General features: G+C 42.0%; 1 protein-coding gene across 1 annotated transcript in view; it reads right to left on the bottom strand.

The window, feature by feature from the left end:
• The window catches only part of NEK6 (NIMA related kinase 6), a 194,516-nt gene that overhangs the window by 20,096 nt on the left and 153,568 nt on the right, over positions 1 to 20,852 (bottom strand). Inside the window, exon 9 of the mRNA XM_018568178.1 lies at positions 6,203 to 6,316. Within this exon, the coding sequence (XP_018423680.1) occupies positions 6,203 to 6,316 (114 nt within the window). The remainder of the gene's footprint in view (positions 1 to 6,202; positions 6,317 to 20,852) is intronic.

Raw genomic sequence — 20,852 nt, forward strand, 5'->3', positions numbered from 1 at the left:
TTTATTATGATCAATACATCTTTAGATCTAAAAGACATTCACAGAATCCAGCTCAGTAAAAAAGAGATAAAAGGCATTAATGTATCCTAAATTAAATTAAATATAGTTAATGCTAGCGGTGCATTAAATATATACAGCTTCTTCATTGTTGCACATAAGAGATGGTATTTTTCATCATCCAGTTTTGGTCCAGTACATTTTTTTATTAAATTTTAATCAAAAAGAAACTTACATAACTTGATAACAGATATATGTTAATCATGTACCATCTTAAAAACTATAGGTGCGCTCTATTTTGCTTTACAAATAAACAAAAAAGTCCTTCTTGACTTTTATCCAAAGGCATTTGGATAAGTCCCCCAGATCAATATTCTACTAAGGAATTTTAGAAATGTAAGTATCCATTATGTTTTGTTCTTCTAGAAAAACATAAATCCTTTAAAGGAGAAGTATTAAAATGTACTCTTCTCAATACATAGAGCCGGTATAGGACACTGCAGGTGTCACACGTCAGCTCTATAGATCGAGAGCTGAGCAATCAACTCACGTTCTTCTCCAGTCACTGCTCCGCACAGGAATTCCCCCCTATGTTACTCCAGTGCACTTTGGAGGGACAGACAGGGGACGGGGCGGGCACAGATGGCTCTGTCTGAAAAAGGCGTAGCCAGCTGTCAATCAGACAGTGGGGCGGATTCTGACAATATTGTCAGGATCTTTCCCAGCTGTAGCACTGTCAGCCTGCTAGATGCTATTTTTAGGTCACAGGAGTACATAAGTTAACCCCTTCATGACTGAGGCCCTTTTTTCCATTTTTGCACCCATGTTATATTCCACATTTTAGGCCTGAAAATGACACCTTTAACCGTTTAACTGTTCTTGACAAAGAACATGCTACACTTTCACAACTGTTACAGTGAAGAACTCCTTCTGCAGATGAAGATAAAATCTTCCTAGATGCCAGTGTCTTTTTTTAATTACTTTACAATGAAAAGCCTACAAATACATTTTCTAAAACCACTCTTTATACATATACACAATGTGATTTCCCTAAAATAGCCTCTTTTCCCTAAAAAAATTATTTTAATTAATCCTTCCTATTGTTTGGCATCAGTGGCGACTCTAGGAACAATGTATAGGGGGGCACATAAGATACCACAGTCAAAAGGGGGGGGGGAGGCACTAATAATTTTCACCACTAAATTATACCACTAAAAACCCCGAAATATGTATATAATGTATATATAAATAAGATTACAAATAGGAGAGTAATGCGGTATGCAATGACACACACTGACTCACACTACAATAAAAAGGTATGTGTATGTGGACAGATGGGTTAGACTCAGGGCCAGAAGTGCCTGGTTGGATGTCTCCCCCCGTGCGGTTATCTACCATAGAGTGCTGTCATTTCCTCCCAGCACCGCGGAGGAGATGAAGAGGGAGATTGTGATCGGCGTCGGATTACATGTCGCAACCGCCGAGAGCTGATTTAATTAATTTTGCAACATGTAGTCCAACGCCGCCTACAATCCTGAATACCGCAAGCGCCAGGTGCCGATTCCATCATCTCTCGTCGCCTGGCGGTTGCAGTATACAGGATGCAGATCCAGAGTCTAGTGTCGGGAGGGGCACTACCAGAAAACAAGGTGTTGCTTACAGAATAGAATATTGTAATAATAAATTCCGTTGCAGTTGTTTGTCCTTTTTTTTTTTTTTCACACATCCTGACATTGTGTGCAGCAATGGAATCTCGGCCAAACATTTGGCACATTACTGTCATTAAAATGGGTCTGTCATCCACATTGCACATTACTATGTTTTGTTGGGGGAGGCGGAACTGGGCAATTTCTGATGCCCCCCGAGAAAATGGTCTCTCCCTCCGCCGCTCTGACTGCCGCACAAGCAGCGGGTGCACAGGTCCCACAAAGTCACTCAGATCCGACACTGTTAACGCAGGGCAAAGGAATAACCTAGGCCCCCCTTGCCCCCTGTAGCGATGTCACTGTTTGGCATGAATTTTTAACTGACTTTAAGAAAGGAAAGGCTATTTTTTGCTTGTGTGTCATAAAAAGAAGATTCTGCACAATTTGGTTCCAATAGTGCAGATCTGCTTCAGGTCATATCACCAAATGCCAAGTTTAGGTGATACAGTGTGATTATATTGACTTAAATACACCTACGTACCTTCTGTAAAGCTATCAGCTCTTTGACATTATCCCATACCAGCAGTCCCATATAATATTAACCCTTGCAGTGCAGCAGCGAACCCACTGCATGGGTAAAGTTTTTCCTTTACTGGAGTTTAGCTTTAAGTGAACTGAATTTATTCAAGCTCGAAGAAAAGTGGTTAAGGGGGAATTGATCATGCATAAATGGTCCATATAGCAGATTTTATGAAAATATGTTCACTTAAAGGTCACCAAAAAGACATAAGAGCAATTGCTCCTAGAGGGGAAGAGGTTTAACATTTTCATATGGAACGCATTCCTACCAGTACAAGCTATAAACATGTGGCATAGTTTTCCACTGGTTCTAGCCAACTCAGAATGCTTCAGCAAAGGGGGTGGATATTTTTTTTAAATGCATGAAAATATAAGTAGCTATTCATATATAAGAAATAACACTAGAATGTTGATGCAGGGAATATCTAGTTGCCTATGGCGGTCAAGAATAATTATTTTCCCTGTTAAAGAAAATTGAACTATACTTTAGAAGTATTTTGCTCACCTTCTAGATAAACTGCGGCTTTAGGATTCTGAGGATGTAAGGTGTTTTTTGTTATTTTTGGTTGAACTGGATGGATGTGTGTCTTCTGTCCCCTTGTTATGGAAATAGAGAGATACTGTATGTACAGTAGTGTTCAAATAGGTAGAAATGTTAATAGTAATAGTTAATAGTAGAACCTTCTTAAAACAGACGGTATCTACATGTCACACTTCCAAACCAAATCCCCCAAAATAAGGGGTTTATTCTTTATTTAGCATAGTGGGCAGAACCATGCATATCACTGCGTTTTGCCTCTTGGCCAACTGTGCTTTCAGAACATACCACATGATGCACACATAAACCCTAAGTGGCCAATGTTTTGGTTTCCTATCATAACTTTTAGGTGCTGGATACTGAGTCTGTTGGACCTTCTACATGTTACTTTGTGCACTTTTATACTATAATAGGTTACACAAAATTACTAAATTTATATCTCCCGCATATGCACTTTTTAGGTGAGCAGTAATATGACTGCACCTGGAGGCTGCATGGGAGTGTTGTGTACTAATAGCGCTATCACTATACACCTCTCTCATTACATGTGAGATTCATACTGGGCATGATGTATATCTACGCATTTTTTGGGGGGCTTTTATTTCTCTCATGATATCAAAGATGAGAGAAACAGTATTTTGGTGGGATTTTACTTGTGTACACTAGATTATGTTTGTTGATTTGATTTTGGATAATATATACACAGGGCAATCCCTACAATGAGAAAGTCTGAGGTGGTTGCCTCAGGCGGCATCTCTTCGGGGTGGGGGCGGGCAGGGGAGCTCTTAGTAACCTGTGGCACTCTGTGGCTTCCCGCCCAGCTCACCGGCGTCACCGGTTGCCAAGAGCTGAGCAGGATGCTCTGGCCTTCGTCCCGCTCAGCTCCTGACAAGCAGAATCATTTGTAAATAACTGGGGACACATAGTACTTGTTCATTCATGACTTTCTCAATGGGGAGAAGCACTCACTACAGAGGCTTCTCCCCATTCAAACTGCTCGATAGTAAATATTTTACTATCAAGAGTTTCTGAATGAATGGGAAGCCTCTGTACTGAGTGCTTTCCATTCATTGAGTGCTGAGGCTGCAGAAAAAGACATTGAGGACTCAATTTATTTTTCTATTTCAAAAGGGAAATGTTAGGGGTCTGTTTAGACCCCAGATATTTCACCGTAGCCCCCCCAACAGTAAAACCAAAAAATAAATACAAAAAGGTACAAAAAATTAAACTGTTAAAAAATGTGTAAAAAAAGATTAACTAAAAAAAAAAGCACAACCCCCCCCCCCACATTAATTTAACTGTGGCAGCACATGGCAAAGCATTGTGACACATTGCCGTGCCTTGTGATACCTTGTGTTGCAATTAAATATATGCCTGTATCATTTTATCACAACACAAACACCAACACAGCGCAAACACGATTTTCAACATAGGTCGCTTATTTACACTTTTGCGTTTCTTCATTTTTTTACCTGTTTCGCAAAAAGGCGCAATTTCAAATTTGCAAATATTTGTTATTTATTAACTCAATACAGTTTTATCTTTTAGATTTAGTCAGAAATTTTTTTTTTTGTTCACTGATACTGATTTTAGTGTGTTTTATCAATGCAATTGTGTTTTTGTGCACTGATACTGATTTTAGTGTGCTTTATCAATCCAATTGTGTATTTTTATCGGTTTAATATGAATTTTGAGAAACATTTGCGCAATTATCGCATCGCCTACAAATTTAGTAGCACCATCTTTTTATTCTACTGAGCTTGTGCTTTAAGAAAATATATGGTTTGGGGGGTCTTTTACAAACGTAGCAACGCAGCAGTTGAAAATCAAATCAATGGGAAAAATTGCAAAAATGGCGTGGCCAGCTGAGTTGCAAAATGCTCCGGAGGGCTTGGCAGCGAAAGAGTTAAAGCATAAGTCAGGCCAAATACCAAAAAAGTATGCCTGGAGGTGTTAAAACGACAACAATTAAAGGCAGATCTTGCTGCAATACTCACCTCTTCCCCAGCATTGCCCGTCTCAGTAATTCCTTCCTGTCACCTGATGTCCTCCTACATCCTGCTTCTCAGTGGTAGTCACTCAACCCACCTCACAGAACAAGTATGTGCTGGCACTTCTGGATTCCATCATTTGTGTCCTGCTGGTAATTTGCATTCTTAGCCCTGTCAGGATAGAAATAAGGGGCAGCCACTGCTGCATTGTTTTTGAATCTGCAGGCTCTAGGCTTGTCATTATCACGACTCAGTAAGTCACTAACCTGGAACGAACATGTACCCACTGAAGTGTTGAGGCAACTGATTAGCACACACTTGCTTTAGGTCAATGGCTAACCAAGCAGTAAAGAAAAGAAAAACATCTCAGGAGCATGCACCTTGGAAAAGATCTCAGCAGTGGCAGCTCCCATATTTTCTTTCTGACAAGTCCTTTTAAAGCTCAGTATAAATAGCCTTTAAAAGAGAAATAACTATATACAATAACATAAATAAACCCTATTTTGATGTATTTTTTTTTAATACTGCAGTCAGCTGCTGTGATATTCAAGCAGGCAGAAATTCACAAAAACACAAGATACAATGACATACGCCAACAGTTTATATTTTAAAGCCGGAGCATGACACACTGAGGAACAATTTAAGGAAGAATTCTATTTCATGAATCACAGCAAATCCATGAACTGCACCCCCCGGAGAGTGCGCTTGCTGGATAAAGCACAACTTAGAATATAAATTAAGGCCAAGGATCAGCAGCAGGTAGAAAGGGGTCAGCTCAGGCCTGGCCTCTGGTTTTAATATATGTGCCGCTCTTTGTTTTTTTTAGTTTTTTTTATAGAGATTATCTCATGCCGAATCAAATCTCTGAGAAGAAGAAGACGTGCTACTTTTACTGGCAGGAGCAGCATGTACAGACAGCTAAACCAGAGCCAAAGGGCTCGCCCCACGCACTTTCACTCTGGCGCTGTGCTAATAGTGCATGCATACCATCTGGAGCCTGGCTTTGCCTGAGCTGGTGCTTTGGAGCCTTAAACACTCCTTCGCACCCTCAGCTGTATCACTGTACTTACATGTGCTCTTTAGCACTGCCAGAGGGAGGTGGACAGACAGTAATTGTACAGACAGGAAACACATCTGTCAACTTACACTAATTCCTAGAGCCAGCAGGCAATTACTGAACTGACATCACAGGAGCGTGAAATATGGAAAGAGCGGCAGCACTACAATACACATCATGTACTTATTAATACTCTGCTATTTTTGTTTACTATGTACAGTGCACACAGTACTATTCATCGGTAGTCAGCAAATACTGTTAGGCTTAAAAAAAACAGCAGGTGGGATATTCACTTAAAGACCTGCCATGTAAATATGGCAATTACCCAGAAGTCCCTTCTGCTTTTGAAAAATGCTTATGTGCTCTCTGGCAGATACTGGGTGCGTCTACTTACTTTTTCAGAGTAGTGTTCTGTTGGTAGGGGAGGATATTCACACTGTTCTATCTTCTGACACAGAGAATACAAGTTCATTTTGTCACCATAGAAAGGACTCTGCAGTGCTGCCATCTGCACACAAAAATAAAACCAGTAAACATGTGAAAAGTGTTCAGAATATTGCCAAATCAATAAAAACAAGCATGATTTATTTTATCAAAGTGTTTTCAAGGCATGATCCAGCAAAAAATGTATTAAATGCATAAATGTTAATAAACGAAACATTTACATTTATTAATCATTTGCATTTGAACCCGCAAAGCACTGCAAACACGATCTGTGGGTGCAATGCTCCAATTTCTGCAGACTATTCCCCCAGCCCTAGGTCTGTATCGAGGTAGTTATGGGACGGGAGAAAGTATCAGTGGACTGCAAGCATAGTGATGTCACCACAGTTGTAATCTATTGAGAACTATGCCTCCCTCTGCCATGGCGACAGACAGGACTTGCAGTTTCTCCATTTAAAGATCTGTAAATAGATGATGTGGCTGTGTGGACGGAGAAGCAAACAGTCATGCCAAATTAAAAAGTAGACAGGAGCCAGCGGGGAGAGAACCCCTGCAATTCAGATCATTTGGGGGGTGGGATGGGACCATGTTAAATATGGGTGTACCATGAAACATGGTCTAAAAAGTTATTCTTTGAGCAATTGCCACTTACCAACCAAATTTATATATTTTTTTCTACAACTGTCAATTTTAAGCACAGGTTTAAAAAATCATTGTTTGTTTAGGAAAATACAGTTAGTTCTTTTTCTGCATACTCTGACAGATGAGGAAACCAGGGGCCCTAAATTGTAAGCCTGATGTGAATGAACAGTATGTAAAGTGCTGCATTAAGGGCCTGTTCACACCAGGTCCAGACCATGTCCAGACCAGAACAGTCTGTTCCCGGACAAAAAAAAGCATCCCAATGTATCCCTATGGTATTTCTAGGCTCTGTTCACACCAACACAGTCCGATTCGGTCCAGAAAAAAAAAGATACTGCTAGTCTCATTTTCGTTGGTCTGGAATGCACTGGAAACGCATGGAAATGCATCAAAGCCCATGCAAACGCTCTGGACTGAAAGCCCATTTTAACCACTTGAAGATCAGGGTGTTAAACTCCCTTCCTGGCCAGGCTGTTTTTCAGTATTCAGCGCTGCAGTACTGAAACAAATTTTATTTAATTTTTGGGGACAAATAGAGCTTTTCTTTTGGTGGTATATAATCACCACTGGGGTTTTTAGTTTTTTACTATATAACAAAAAAGGTTTTGAAAAAAAAACCTGTTTCCCTATGAAATGTTGTGAAACATTTATTATCACCCCAATTTTTTGGTAAAATATAAAAGACAGGGTCACGTCAGGTATATAGCACATGTCAAGCCTTAAAATTGCACGTGCCTGCAAAATCGCAAAAAGCTACCATACCTAAAATACCCACACCTACACAAAATACAAGCGATCAGGCGGTACGCTTGTATTCTTGTATTTAAAAAGGCCAGCGCCGGCTGTTTACATTTACTGCAGTTTTCCCACTATGGGGGCGGGCCGTCTTAAAATGCCCACCCACATCTACAAGGCTCCCTTCCAGCCGTTTAGGTACAGCCAACGGACGGGAGGTGGTTAAACTTACTAAAAAAAACCGCACCGGAACGTGGCAAAAATGCACTGCGTTTGCATATGTGCTCCAGATCTGGTCTGGACATGGACGTAGCCGAATTGCTATTTAAATTCCTGTGATAAATAAATAATAATGGAGTAAAAACACTGGCTAAATGTCCACATCCAATGGTGTACTCTACAGTTCTGATCTTGGACAGTTACCTTTGTTACCTGTTAAGAAAAAATATGGAGTTTGGTATTTAAAGTACAATTTCTATGTTTGAAGACGACACAAAGCTACGTATTGAAAGTCCCTGCAAGACGTCTCTAACAAGCTGACCTGAAAGCACTGTTTAATTTGGCAACTGCATGTCAAATGATGTTTAATGATAATAAATGCAAAGTTATGCACTTGGGGGACAAAAACAAGGAATGCGTCTGGGGGAGGGGGGTAAAACGTTGACTTAATGAACCAGAAATATAGATGCATCATACAAAATAGGGGGTAAAACTAGGATCTGGGTGTCCTGCAGCTTTTAGCGCAAGTAAGATACTTTCATGTAGTAAAAGATGTAGAGGGGGTGATTTACTAACCTAAACACACGCACGCACTAGGTGCGTGTGATTTCTACACAGCAAAACGTATTTATCAACCAAAAAGTCTCTAAAAGCATATTTCCACTAATGCCATATATGGAAAAATCATGCACATGATGCATATATAATGCTGCTTCACAGTTTAGACAAAAATGGTTAGGTCATGCATTTACATTCCTGCATTCATCAACGCAAGCAACACAATGTAGAGCTAATTTACACAACAATTCATGCAGGGCTTTGCACAACACACCTGCTGGGTGTGTACACACTACAAAGGTGTCTAGATTCCACCAATAGATCATGCTGGGAGGGAACACACTACAGAGGTGTATACTTGTTCGTGACGTGTTTATAAGGTTAGTAAATCAACCCCAGAGACTCAAAAGAGAGATATAATAATTCCCGAATAAAGAGCATTAGTAAGACGCCATCTGGAATATACAGTTTTGGGCTCCAGTTCACAAAACAGGTTTTGCGGAACTGCAAAGGGCGCAGAGAACTGAAAGTAAATCAATAAGTGACATGGAGGACTTCAGCTATGAGGAGAGATTAACTCAAATATTTTTTTTTCCTTTTTGAGATGAAGCAATTAAGGGGAATATGATCATCATGTTTAAATGCATACAGTACATGGTCCTTATAGTAAATTTCGTGCACAGTTATTCTCATCCCAAAAAATAGTAGCTACTCTGCACCTAAATGCATGAGATATAACTGGCTATTAACATTTATACAAAATAATGCCATAGATTGTTAAATTCCTTTTTAGGATCAGGAATTATTATTTTTTTCCCAATTGGGCCATGATTCATGGGGGGGGGGTTATGCTTGGAATAACACTGCAGGTTTTGGGTTCTGTAAGGTGTTTTTTTTATTATTAATTCAAAACTTCTTTTGGTTAAATTAATAGTTAATAATAGAACATTTGTCTTTTTTTTTAGACCTGTGCATCAAAATAAAACATGAGAAGGTGCCTGTTACCCACAACAACCAGATTTTAGTTATTTTGAAACATGCTATGATAAAGGTCCTGGGAGGCTGAAATGTGTTAGCGGTTTTGTACTGTGTGAGCTGTTTAAGCTATCACAATAAAGCTTTAGAACGTTCAGCGCGTGCCGGACACTAATTTTTTTTATATTTTTAAACATGCGCTATAAAATTAAAACACATAAAAACGGTAAAAGGACACCTGTATATTTATTTTTAAACTTGTATACGTCTCACGCTGTGCAAAGAAAAATGTGGTTGTCCCCTCTAACATCCAATGGAAAGTAAACTGACTGCAGAATTCCAACTATTGTACACATACAGTATGTGATCTACCATACAGGTTCCTGAGGCGTGCAATCAGTAGTGAATCATTATCTAATATCACATTATTTAGGAGAGTAGTGATGATTTCTGGTTGCTCACTAGTACACTCAAGATAACCATAGTAAAGTTTCTATATGGGATTCCACATTATCCAGTAAGCCAGAGAGCAATGTGCAGTAATGTATAGTAGACATGCGCGATTCGTTTCGTTCCGAATCGAAATTCGGACGAATTTTCGGAAATTCGGACATTCGGATGTATCCGAATTCCGAATTACAGACATAACGAATGCAAACGAATCCGAATTTCCATTTCCGAAATTCGGTAGCGGTAGTTCGAACGTTCGTTTCGTTTTCGTTTCTTATTCGTTTCGTTCGTTGGAGCAAAGTGACATTAGAGAAGGAGAAAAACATTTCCCCCCCCTCAAATGTCACTTTGCTGCAAACGAACGAACGAAACGAATAAGAAACGAATAAGAACCGAAAACGAAACGAACGTTCGAACTACCGCTACCGAATTTCGTCCGAATCTGAATCCGAATTGACTTTCACACCTGAATCCCGAAAAACGAAATAACACAAATCTGAATTTAAAACGAAACGAAACTAAAGGAATTTTTTGGCAGTGCACATGTCTAATGTATAGTAACCAATCAGAAATGATCTTTCTGACTTCAATAAAGTAACTTTTGATTGATTGTTTTAAGTAACTGCACTTAGCAAACTGTTACTGGCCATTACACAGATTTAGGGAATAGGTATGTGAGGTCACTGGTGACTACGCAATACATATGTACAATTACAATAAAAAATGCATATATGCACAAAATGATCCCGTGATCATGTATTTTACATATTTAAACTATAAACATATTCTTTATTTTAGGGGTCCATTTATAAAGCGGCATTTTGGCCTTATTGCCACTGTAAAAAAAAAAAGCATTCTATGTGTTTTATGCTTGCCAATGGGTTCTGAAGCAATTTTGCAAGTTGTAGTGCAATTAAAATGAATGAGCAAAGCTGGCCATAGAGACTTCAAATTTCTTGCGTTAAACCCAGGCGCTGAACTATAGAAATCCCTCAATTCCTCTATCCATGCTACGTATCATGGATGGAGGAATCCCTGCTGCCGGCTACTACTGATTACTAGACCAGCGCCTGCATCTGACTGAATGCAGGAGCTGTTCTGCCGAGGAGTTTTGGACTGGCTCCTTTGACAAAAGTTGATTTAGAAATTGATGTTTGTTGAGTGGGGGGTGCTGACCGTTGCACCCATGGCTTAACCGTTTCATTGCCACCGATGTATGTCATATGTCGCTGGCAGCAGGCCCTTTAAACTGTGAGGGCTCTGTTTACATGTGTAAAGTTGACTGCCAGCTTTACACTGGAAGCGATTCTGGCGGCTAAGCTGCTGCCAGATTACTTCCAGGGGCTGCCCTTCACTCGACCAAAACACCCTCCACCTTGCTTCCTGAGCTGTGGGCCCGGGACTGGCATCTAGGGTGTCAGCAAGAAGCAGGGAAGGAGACGAGCAAACATCCATTCGCTGATCTCCTCCCGCTGAATGGAACCGGAAGCGACACTGATTGCATCACCTCCAGGCCCTCAGCTGTCATTGCTCGGCTGCAGAAGCTGGGCAATAAGCTATTCGACTGCGCTCCAATAGCTTATTTTGAGTGGAAAGGGGGTCTATCTAAAACCCCTTATATCACCTTAACGAGTACCTGTAAGTTGTAACCACTGGTATGCCATCACAAAGGGGGTTTGTATGCCCCCCCATGTGATAGCAACTAAGTAAATAAAAAAAATTGAGAACAATAATTTTTGGGCCAATATTCACGGATATTTCTAAACTAAAGACCTGTATGGGCTTTTAATGCATCACCTATTTAAAATTGGGGTACCGTATTTTGTCACCATTTCACAGATGCACACAATTTTTAACCTGGGCATGTTGGGTATCTATTTACTTGTAACCTCATTGTGAGTGCATTTTTTACTATATTTTTGGGTTTGATAAAGAATTGCGCTAATATCGTGCAACATAAACATTTGTAACTGCCACCATTTTATTCTACAGGGTCTTTGCTTCCAGAAAATATAGGGGTCTATTCACTAAGCTGCCGAAGGATCTAGCTTCGGACCCAGGACCCCTTCAGTTCAAGTAGAAACGAAGGGCTGCTGTACGGGCTATTCACTATAGCCCGTACAGCTCCCGAAGTCGGCCGAGCTGTTCAGTCGAGCCGAAGGCATATGCTTCGGCTCAACTGAGCCGAGGTGAAAGCCGAAACTAGCCTAACGGCCGGCCTTTGGCCGGCTGACAGCCTGCTACTGACTGCTGGGCGGAGCCATCAGGTCCCCTCTAATGATTGACAGTTTTTCATCAGGTCCCCTCTAATGATTGACAGCAGCAGGGTGCAATAGCTAGTTTGCTATTGCAAAGTGAAATAGCCAATAGGAATCTAGCTATGCATTCCTATGGTGATTTAAAATAATTCACTCACTGCTGTTCGACATCTATGTGAATAGGCCGAACAGCAGCAAGTAGCCTGCATTAGGTTCGGCCTAGCCGATCCAGATGTTGGATCGGCTGAGTCGAACTCCTTCTGCACTTCGGGTCGGCCGAACATGCTGCGCATGTTCGGCCGACCCGAAGCCAGCCGAAGCAAGCCGATGTATGACTGATTTCAGCCGATATACGGCTGGAATCAGCCGTACCAGCCTGAAGTGAATAGCCGAACAGCGTTCGGCTCACTTCACTTCGGGTCGGTTACTCACTCGGCTGCCTACGGCAGCTTAGTGAATAGACCCCATAATGTTTGGGGGTTGTAGGTCATTTTCAGACCTAAAATGTGAATTATAACAGCGAAAAGGTTACATTTTGGCCGATTTAGCAGAAATTAGCTGAAATTCAAGCTGTATTGGCACCTTAAGTGGGTGAAAAAAAGGATGGCAGGAGAGCCCAGTCATATGACCATCCTCTCCTCCTATCATGTTGTTCTCTCTGCTGCATTAAGCATAGTCCATAAAATAAAGCCAGTGGTGTGAAATAATGCAGAGGATAGCAAAGAACAGATATCTGTATCCACTCTCTGCTATGAATAGACACTCTTGTGTATAATGGTATCATTTATATCTTATCTCTCTGTTTTGGTGCAGTTATTTTCCTGAAAATGTTTTCTGCAATTTTCCTGCAGGTGTGGTATAGTGCAGCTTCCATAGGGATGAATGGTACTAAATGATATGCATCTTTGTGCAGAAAATTTGTACATAAAGTTCTCTCCTCCAGGTAAGCCCACTGAAACACTTTATAAATTACTTAAATATGTGTGCAGAGAAATATAAATGAAACCTTAAAAAGCTCCTAATAGTCCACCAAGACATTAAACTCTGTTCTCCATGACTCTCCACCCTAGATAAGAATAGTGGTGAAAGGGTTAATTTTGACTCCAGGTTTAGTAAGCAAGCAGCAGCAGCAGCATTTTGCCACTGCTTATGACCCCTTACTGTGTCCCAGCTGCTTATTAAACCATTATGTGATTGGAGAGCTCCTTGTCACTGTCCTTCACTGTCACCCCCCAGCCCCCCCAGCATTGAGCCATTCTGCGTCCCCTGTACTAATGAGCTTATACTGGGTAATTGTTGATATTATCCTGTTTTGCTGTGAGCAGCGTGTGCTGCTCAGCTTGTTTCAGGGCCTTTTCTTGGCCGATGTTTAATGCCTCTCGTTAGGATTTTAATAAGGGATTATTTGATAATTATTCTGCCCTTACGTCCTTAGGTTAGATATTCTGCTCATTACTATGCATTGTGACAGGGATCCAATGCAGAATGACTGTCCTTCCATGACAGACATTAAACCCCCATTGTGACAACAGAAGAAAAAAAAAAAAAAACATTTCTGTGCCACAAACACTGTCATTAGAAAACATTCGAACCCATCACTAAGCTGGTTTAACACAAGGCCACAAGAAACTTACTGAATTATTAACAACTACTTACTTGGTTCATTTGGGTATCATGAAATTTGAATGTAAAAAATAATAATATGCAACTTATTTTTTAAACCGGATTCCCAAACCAGACTCAGATAGGGTTTCTTTTCTACATACAATAATCCCTGGGCCCCAAACACAAGACTAATAGGGCCTATAGCTATTCACATAGCTATTCATCCAGCAAAAACTGCATGCACTTTTGTTCTGTTTAAGTTAGCCAGCTGTTGTGAAAATAGGGCAAAATCGAACGTTCTTAGTGTATTTTCTGCTTTGGCTTAATGCTCTTAAAGTGACACTAAACTAAGGAGTTAAATCTTAAAAAAGCATTCAAGCACATTAACTATTAGCAAAAATGTAGCTCATTTGTGTATCACTCGGCTGTAGATCCTCAAATCATCTCTGAATTTGTGCTGACCCAGGGATTTATTGTATATAGCAGCAAAACCCTATTTGAGTCTGGCTTGGATTTAACTCCTTAGTTAAGTCTCACTTTAAGTATATAAATAATGTAAGTTAGCTGGTGCTTGCTCTCACTTGCAGATTAAATGAGCACTGGTATATTAGTAATAGTCCTGCCAATGGTGATAATGCTGATATTACTGTGTTGCAAGTACAGAAAGTTTGGAGTTAAAGTGATACTTTTTATTGGCTAAATTGTCACACTTCTCTGTGCCATGATCCAGCGCCGGGTTGTGCCTCCTGTCCGAGGTGCTCAGCTTCCTGCCAATCCACTCTGAACTTCAGTGTTAAAGGTTCAGTTCACTTGTTGCTTGCCAACCGAGCAGCATATCACTTGCTCTTGTATCCCTGCGGATTGCTACTACCTGCCTTGTCCCGTCTGTCTCTGGATTCCCTTGTGCACCCAGTGAGATCCTGCATGTCCAGCAAGTGGATTGTTATCATCTCCTTCAGTGAGCCATTGCGCCTGTGCTTACCTATGTGTCTGTCCTCTTGTGTGGCTGCTTGTTCCACGCAGCCTTGCTCCTCAGTGAATCCTGGATAGCCGTGTTGTTGCTGCTTCCTATCACACTATTGTTTGGACTTCTACCCTTGTGTCTTTCAGTATCCAGAACCGCTGTCTGTGTATCCAGCACTATGGTGCTGCAACCAGTTTCCTGAGCCTGTGCGGGCGCGCTAGAGGGCCGCAACCTGGAAGGTGTCCAGCAGCCAATCATCCTCACCATTAGAGGCTCTGTCGAAGACCTGGCCCTTCTTAGACCTTGCGCCTCTAGTACTTCCCCGATAACGCGTAGACTCCTAGTTTCCGAGTCCTCTGCACTGTACCCCAGGCTTCATTCCAGGCTCCATTTCTACTCTAACTTGCTCTGCAAGACTCGGAGCTCACACGCCCCTATGCCCTGGACCCCAGGTCATGACATAGCTTAAGTTATTGAACATGCAAGCTTTTGGGATTTCTTAGATGCCTTCATCAGGCTTTGCACACAGTTCGATGAAGGGATCTGGGGAATTCTGAATGTTTGCATCTTTAAAAAACCTAAGTTTGCCAATAAAGGGTATCACTTAGGGGTCTATTTATAAAACGTTTGCAGAGCAAAGATCTCTGCAATCGAGATTCGCAGTGCACTGTGGCCACTAGATGAAACCGAGGAGTATATTAAATTCCTATGCTCCATCTAGTGGCCATAATGCGCTGTGAATCTCATTTGCAGGGACGTTGGCTCTGTAAATGTTTTATAAATAGACCCCTTGGACTCCAAACTTTCTGCACTAATCAATGGCAAACACAATACAACTACTACTACTGCTGTCTTGCAAGTAGATATATTAGCCACATAAGTGCTGTAAATAATACTCCCATATACTGGTGAAAAAAAAGTAAATATACTCTGCATTGAATGTGATGATTCAGGGACCTTAGACAGCTGCAGTGGAGGGGGACTGAGGCTCTGGTGACCGGTCTAAAAGCAAGCTGGCTCGGAGGATCAGATCAGAATAAGTTTTTATTTTTGACTCTAGGCAAAAACGAGCAGTTAACCCTTGCAGTGCAGGGTAGCCCCACTTCAGGTGTTAATTAAATATTTACTTTAAAATAATATCTGGTGATCATATCATGCAGGTCAGTATTTTACTATTTCCTGTTCTCTCTGTTTCTGTTTTCCATTTGCGGTGCTGTGTTATCATATGTGGAATCCAGGACTAGGAGAATTTATCTGGTGGCGGGTCAGGGTAATGGCAAGAAATATACAACTCAAGTTTAAAAAATTATATTATTATATTTTTCTTTGGTAATAAAACATGTAGGAGATATCCATTTAAGTATGCTCTTCAATGATAGGTCCATTGTTGAAAGTGTCTCAGCTGAAATCAATATACTATAAAGTAAGCCATTCTCAACAAGGAGTTAAGTCCCTTACTAGGAAGGGATTTAAATCTCACGCATTACATCATAGCTCCTGCAGCACTAGCTCTGCACAGCAAAGGGTTATACATTTGCACATTTAGAAATACACTGGGCACTAATGCAAGTATATATTCAGAACAATAGGGCACAGTCATATGCAAATATGGCGTCTAATACGCAGGAAGGTAGAAGCTGGCAGCAAGATTGTGCATAAAAAGTGCTCTGTGTTTTTGCACCTTTTGTGAGTATAGCACAAAGGTGCTCTATTGTTTGCAAGAATACAAGATGGCTTGAGCTGCCTGTATCCTAGCAAGGAATCCAAATAGGGGCTGAAGCTGCCTGCATCTCAGCAACAAAGGACACTAGGGACTTAAGCCATCTGCATCTTAGTAAGAAAGAATACTAGGGGCTTGAACTACCTGCATCCTATCAACAAAGAACACTAGGGGCTTGAGCTGCTGCACTTTAGCAATGAAGGATGTTAGGGGCTTGAACCAACTGCAACCTAGCGACGAAGGAAGCTAGGGCCTTAAACAAGGAGGGACACAGACTCCAATAGAAAACATTTGCCTCTATATTAGAACAAATATTTACATATGTACAGTGTAAAATATGGTCCATATGCAGGACCTTAGATTTTTCTATTTAGTTTTTGCGGATTTAAATGCATTGCATGCTTATCTGCAAACGCATTGAAAATGAATTTGTGTCTACATAGGATGTTCAGATAACTTTGCAGTGTTCTTGTACTATTTTTTGTCCTCAGTAACTATAAGCACAAATGGATTCACATGATCATGTGCAGCGAGGTATGATCGTGTGCAATATCATACACTTTTAATGCAAGGAGAAAGAAGTCCCCCTTTTTTGGTTTGGTCAATCCTTCCCACAACTGTTGTCCCCCTCCCACCCCCCCCAAAAAAAAGACAACACCGACATATGATAGTAGCAGACATTAACACTTATAGGTGCTCAAGAAAACGCATACAAAAGCGCTTGTCATAAATGTGAATTTCTCTTTGTGCATTGATGTAAAGTGTCCCCGAGGGATGATTAAAGCCAGCTTGTCATATGACAGAAATATGGGCACTGATCCAGTGTCTTTAATACTTTCTGAGTCGCTGATCTAGAACAAGTATGCAGATCGGGAATGTCAGAGGTCCTCATCTGCCTACTTGTTCTGGGTCAGAATGTTGCTTGCCTGGCAGGGTCTGGTGTCAATGTTTTTAGACATATACCCAATATCCATACGATCCGTTCTTTAGTGGGTCAGTCACTAGCATACACAGCTTACATATGTCTCTCATGACAGGTTTCTTTAAGCCACATTTCTGTGGGTGTGATGACACATGCGCGCACATTTTCTGTGTGTCCTGTATAGGGCAGCCCACTCATTTCAATGGGCTGCCTTATGTATGACAATCACACCAGAGAAGTCCCTGCACCTTTTTTCCTAACTGTGCCTCATCAAAATGCAGGGTACTTTGATATGAAAAGAGCATGGTGCTTTGGGATGCTATTACCAATGAATGTATGAGTGCATCTTAGAAAGTGACACGCGTCTTGACATGCTGCAACAACCTGGGTCTTTGTGCACAGGGTCTTGGGCGGATTTACACTGTTCTGTGTGCATTCTGCTCACATGGCAAAGCACAGGTGTAGGTGTGAATGGGCCCATAGTGTTTTGATGGTATATTCAGGGCAGCCATCAGGAATTTCGGGGCCCCTTACACAGCTTTAGGCCGGGGCCCCCCTCCCTGCACCGCCCTGTCTCCCCCGCACCGCCCTGACAGTCACATTACCCGCTGGACTCAGGGCTTCGTGACCTGCTGGACACTAGACATGTGCACCGGCAAAAAAAATGTTGAGTTTCATCTTGTTTTGATTCGGATTTTGTGTTATTTTGTTTTTCGGGATTTGGACAAATTTTCGCTAGCAGTAGTGTGTATGAATGTTCATTTCCATTTCATGTTCGTAGCATTCGTTTCATTGCAGCAAAGTGACATAAAATAGTTTTTTTTTTTAATTGTCACTTTGCTGCAATGAAAATTCATCCACAAACAAAAATGTGTACAGACTACCGCTAACGAATTTGGTCCGGAAAACTAATTTTTCCAAAACTAATCGCACATGTATACTGGACACAGGGCTTAGGGTTAGTTCACACCATAAGCAGTGCGCTCTGGTCCGATTCTGGGCAGAACGTACTGCCCGCATTGCGGCCCGCTCACTTTTTTGCCGGGCTTGAGGGGGCGTGGCGGACCGTGGCATCGCCCGCACGGGATCACAAGGCACATTGTAGCTGCAGTGCTTTCGGGCGCGATGCGATAAAAATGCTGCAAGCACTATTTTGAATAATGGCACCGCTTCCACGCCCCTCCCCCCGCCCCCCCCAACAGTGCGATCGAACGCATGGCAAAACTTTGCCAGTGTTGCGTTCCACTGCAAACGCAAAACATAGAGCAAGCCCTATTTTTTGCGTTTGTAGTGGAAAAAAAATAAAAATAAAAAGCCTGCAGATAGCAAAGAAGGGGGGTGCTCTCACCCAGCCCCCCCAATCCTCCCTCCACGGATGGGGGGGAGAGGGCACCTCCCTGAAATGAGAGGGACACCTCCCTGAAATTGCTTCTTTCAGGTTGGGATCCCTGCAAACACTCCCCACAGTGAACCCCCACCAAGCAGTTGGTGCCCATTGCTGAATATGGGACCAATGCTGGACCCCAGCGTTGGGCTCCTATGAGCCTTGGGCACCAGTTGCTTGCTGCTGTCCTCTGCTAATGCCCATCTCCCCAGTGGGCCACCCACCCACCCCAGCATCAGCCACCCCAGAGTCTGACACCACGCTGCTGCTGTTCCCCCAGACGTTTCCTTACCTTTCCACTCTAGTGCAGTCCAGGACAAGCAGCTTAGCTCCTCTCCCGCCTTGCTCTGTGCACGGCTCGTTCCCCAAGCTCCGCCCCCCAAAAAATCTTTCTTGCATATGCAAAGCACAGGAAGGTACCAACTGAACAGGGGGGGGAGGGCCCTGGGTATATTAGTAGTTGGAGTGGTTCTAACTTCAACGGGTTTTGCGCTTCTCTGGGAGGAAGAGGTGGAGGTAGTTCCTCCTGAAGAATACTTCAAGGAAGGAAGTCCACATACAAGGAAAAGAGCCAGATAATATCACCAATCTGCAAACAAATGTGCCGCCCATTTGTCCCTGCCTTCCTGGTTTGTCTCCCCCACACCAGAAATCCCAATGACAATTTTCTAAGGAGTGGTAATGGGAGGTTGTCAACTAACAGGGGTTTACATACCCAGCTTGAAAGTTACAACATACTGGAGTGATACCTAAAATGTTTTTATTCCTGGGTGATTTTATGAAATTTAAGTAAATAAAGCTTTTTGATTTTTAATACCTTTCTTTGGCTGTGTCATTGGCACCTTAAAAACCTTGTATAAATTTTAAGTTGTTTTCTAATTGGTCAATTAGGGGTGAGGTGTTGCTTTACTCAGAGGCACTATATGCAATCTATATCCTGGACTTAAAGTGACACTAAACTCAGGAATTAAGCTACAAGCTCGCTGACAGCTAACAGCTTTTTCTCCATTCAGACATGCTTGTAACAGGTTACAGAGCATGCACTGTCATGGATGGAGCGCTGCCTGTTAATTACAGGTGGTGCTTCATCCAGCTTTAGACAGCTAAGTTAGGTGATACAGCAGCGGGCTTCCCCACTGCTTGTGCAATCTAACATAGTGAAGCCAGAGGTGCAACAGCCTCTACTTGCTGTTAGAGGCTTGAGCTCTGTGGATGGTTTGGCAAAGCGCCATTGGTCCAAGCTGTCCAATCAAAAAAAAAAGATCTTGATGCCTTACCAGTGACAAGCAAGCGAGGGACAGCTCGGTGAGCGGGGCCGGGCGGAGGAGGGCTGGGGGCAGGGGGTGCAGGGAGAAATACCTCACCCATCGTGGACTCCACTGCACATCACTGAATCTCAGGTTTACTCATTTGTAGTGAGATTGTAGTCCATCACAGGAGTGAGCTTGGAGCAGCCCAGAAGGAAGGACAGTGTCAGCATGAATTCAGAGATGATTCGAGGATCTACAGCTGAGATACACAAATAAGGTCCAGTTTTGGTGATAGAGTACTTGAATGCATTTTTAAGATTTGACTCCTGAGTTTAGTGTCACTTCAACTAACAAATTAAACCTGAACTCCAGCTAACAATTTTTAAGTAGTTACGGCAGCAGTTTATTTATGTTTTGGGTTTGTTTCAACCCTCTTATCTGCTACGTTTGCTGAACAACTTGGCCTGTTAAAAGATGTTGAAAAATACCAGACTTAGGGCTAGTTCACACCAAGCGCGGAGAGGGTGCAGATCAGATCAGTTGCAGACCGGATCAAAACTGCGTCCAATGTATTCCTATGGTATTTTTAGCTCCAGTTCACATCGCAGCGTGCAGATCCAGAGCAGGTCCAGAACAAGTAAGAAAACTGCAGCAGGCCCTATTTTACCTGCTCTGGATCTGCAAACGCATCTGCAAACGCATGCAAATGCCTCGAACGCACTGAAAGCCCATGTTAAACTAAAAAAAACGCGTCTAAAACGCGTCAAAAGCGCATCTAAAAGACTAGCGTGCGTGTGCAGAAACCTGACCGGATCTGCTCTGCAATTGGTGTGAACAAGGCCTTACTGGTCGCATCACCAGATGAAAATAAAGCCAAAAAAGAAAACAAATGCAGACACCACATCTAAGGACTGGTAG

The sequence above is a fragment of the Nanorana parkeri genome, unplaced genomic scaffold (assembly GCF_000935625.1).
Source record: "Nanorana parkeri isolate BGI_ZX_2015 unplaced genomic scaffold, ASM93562v1 scaffold1151, whole genome shotgun sequence".
Taxonomy (NCBI): Eukaryota; Metazoa; Chordata; class Amphibia; order Anura; family Dicroglossidae; genus Nanorana; species Nanorana parkeri.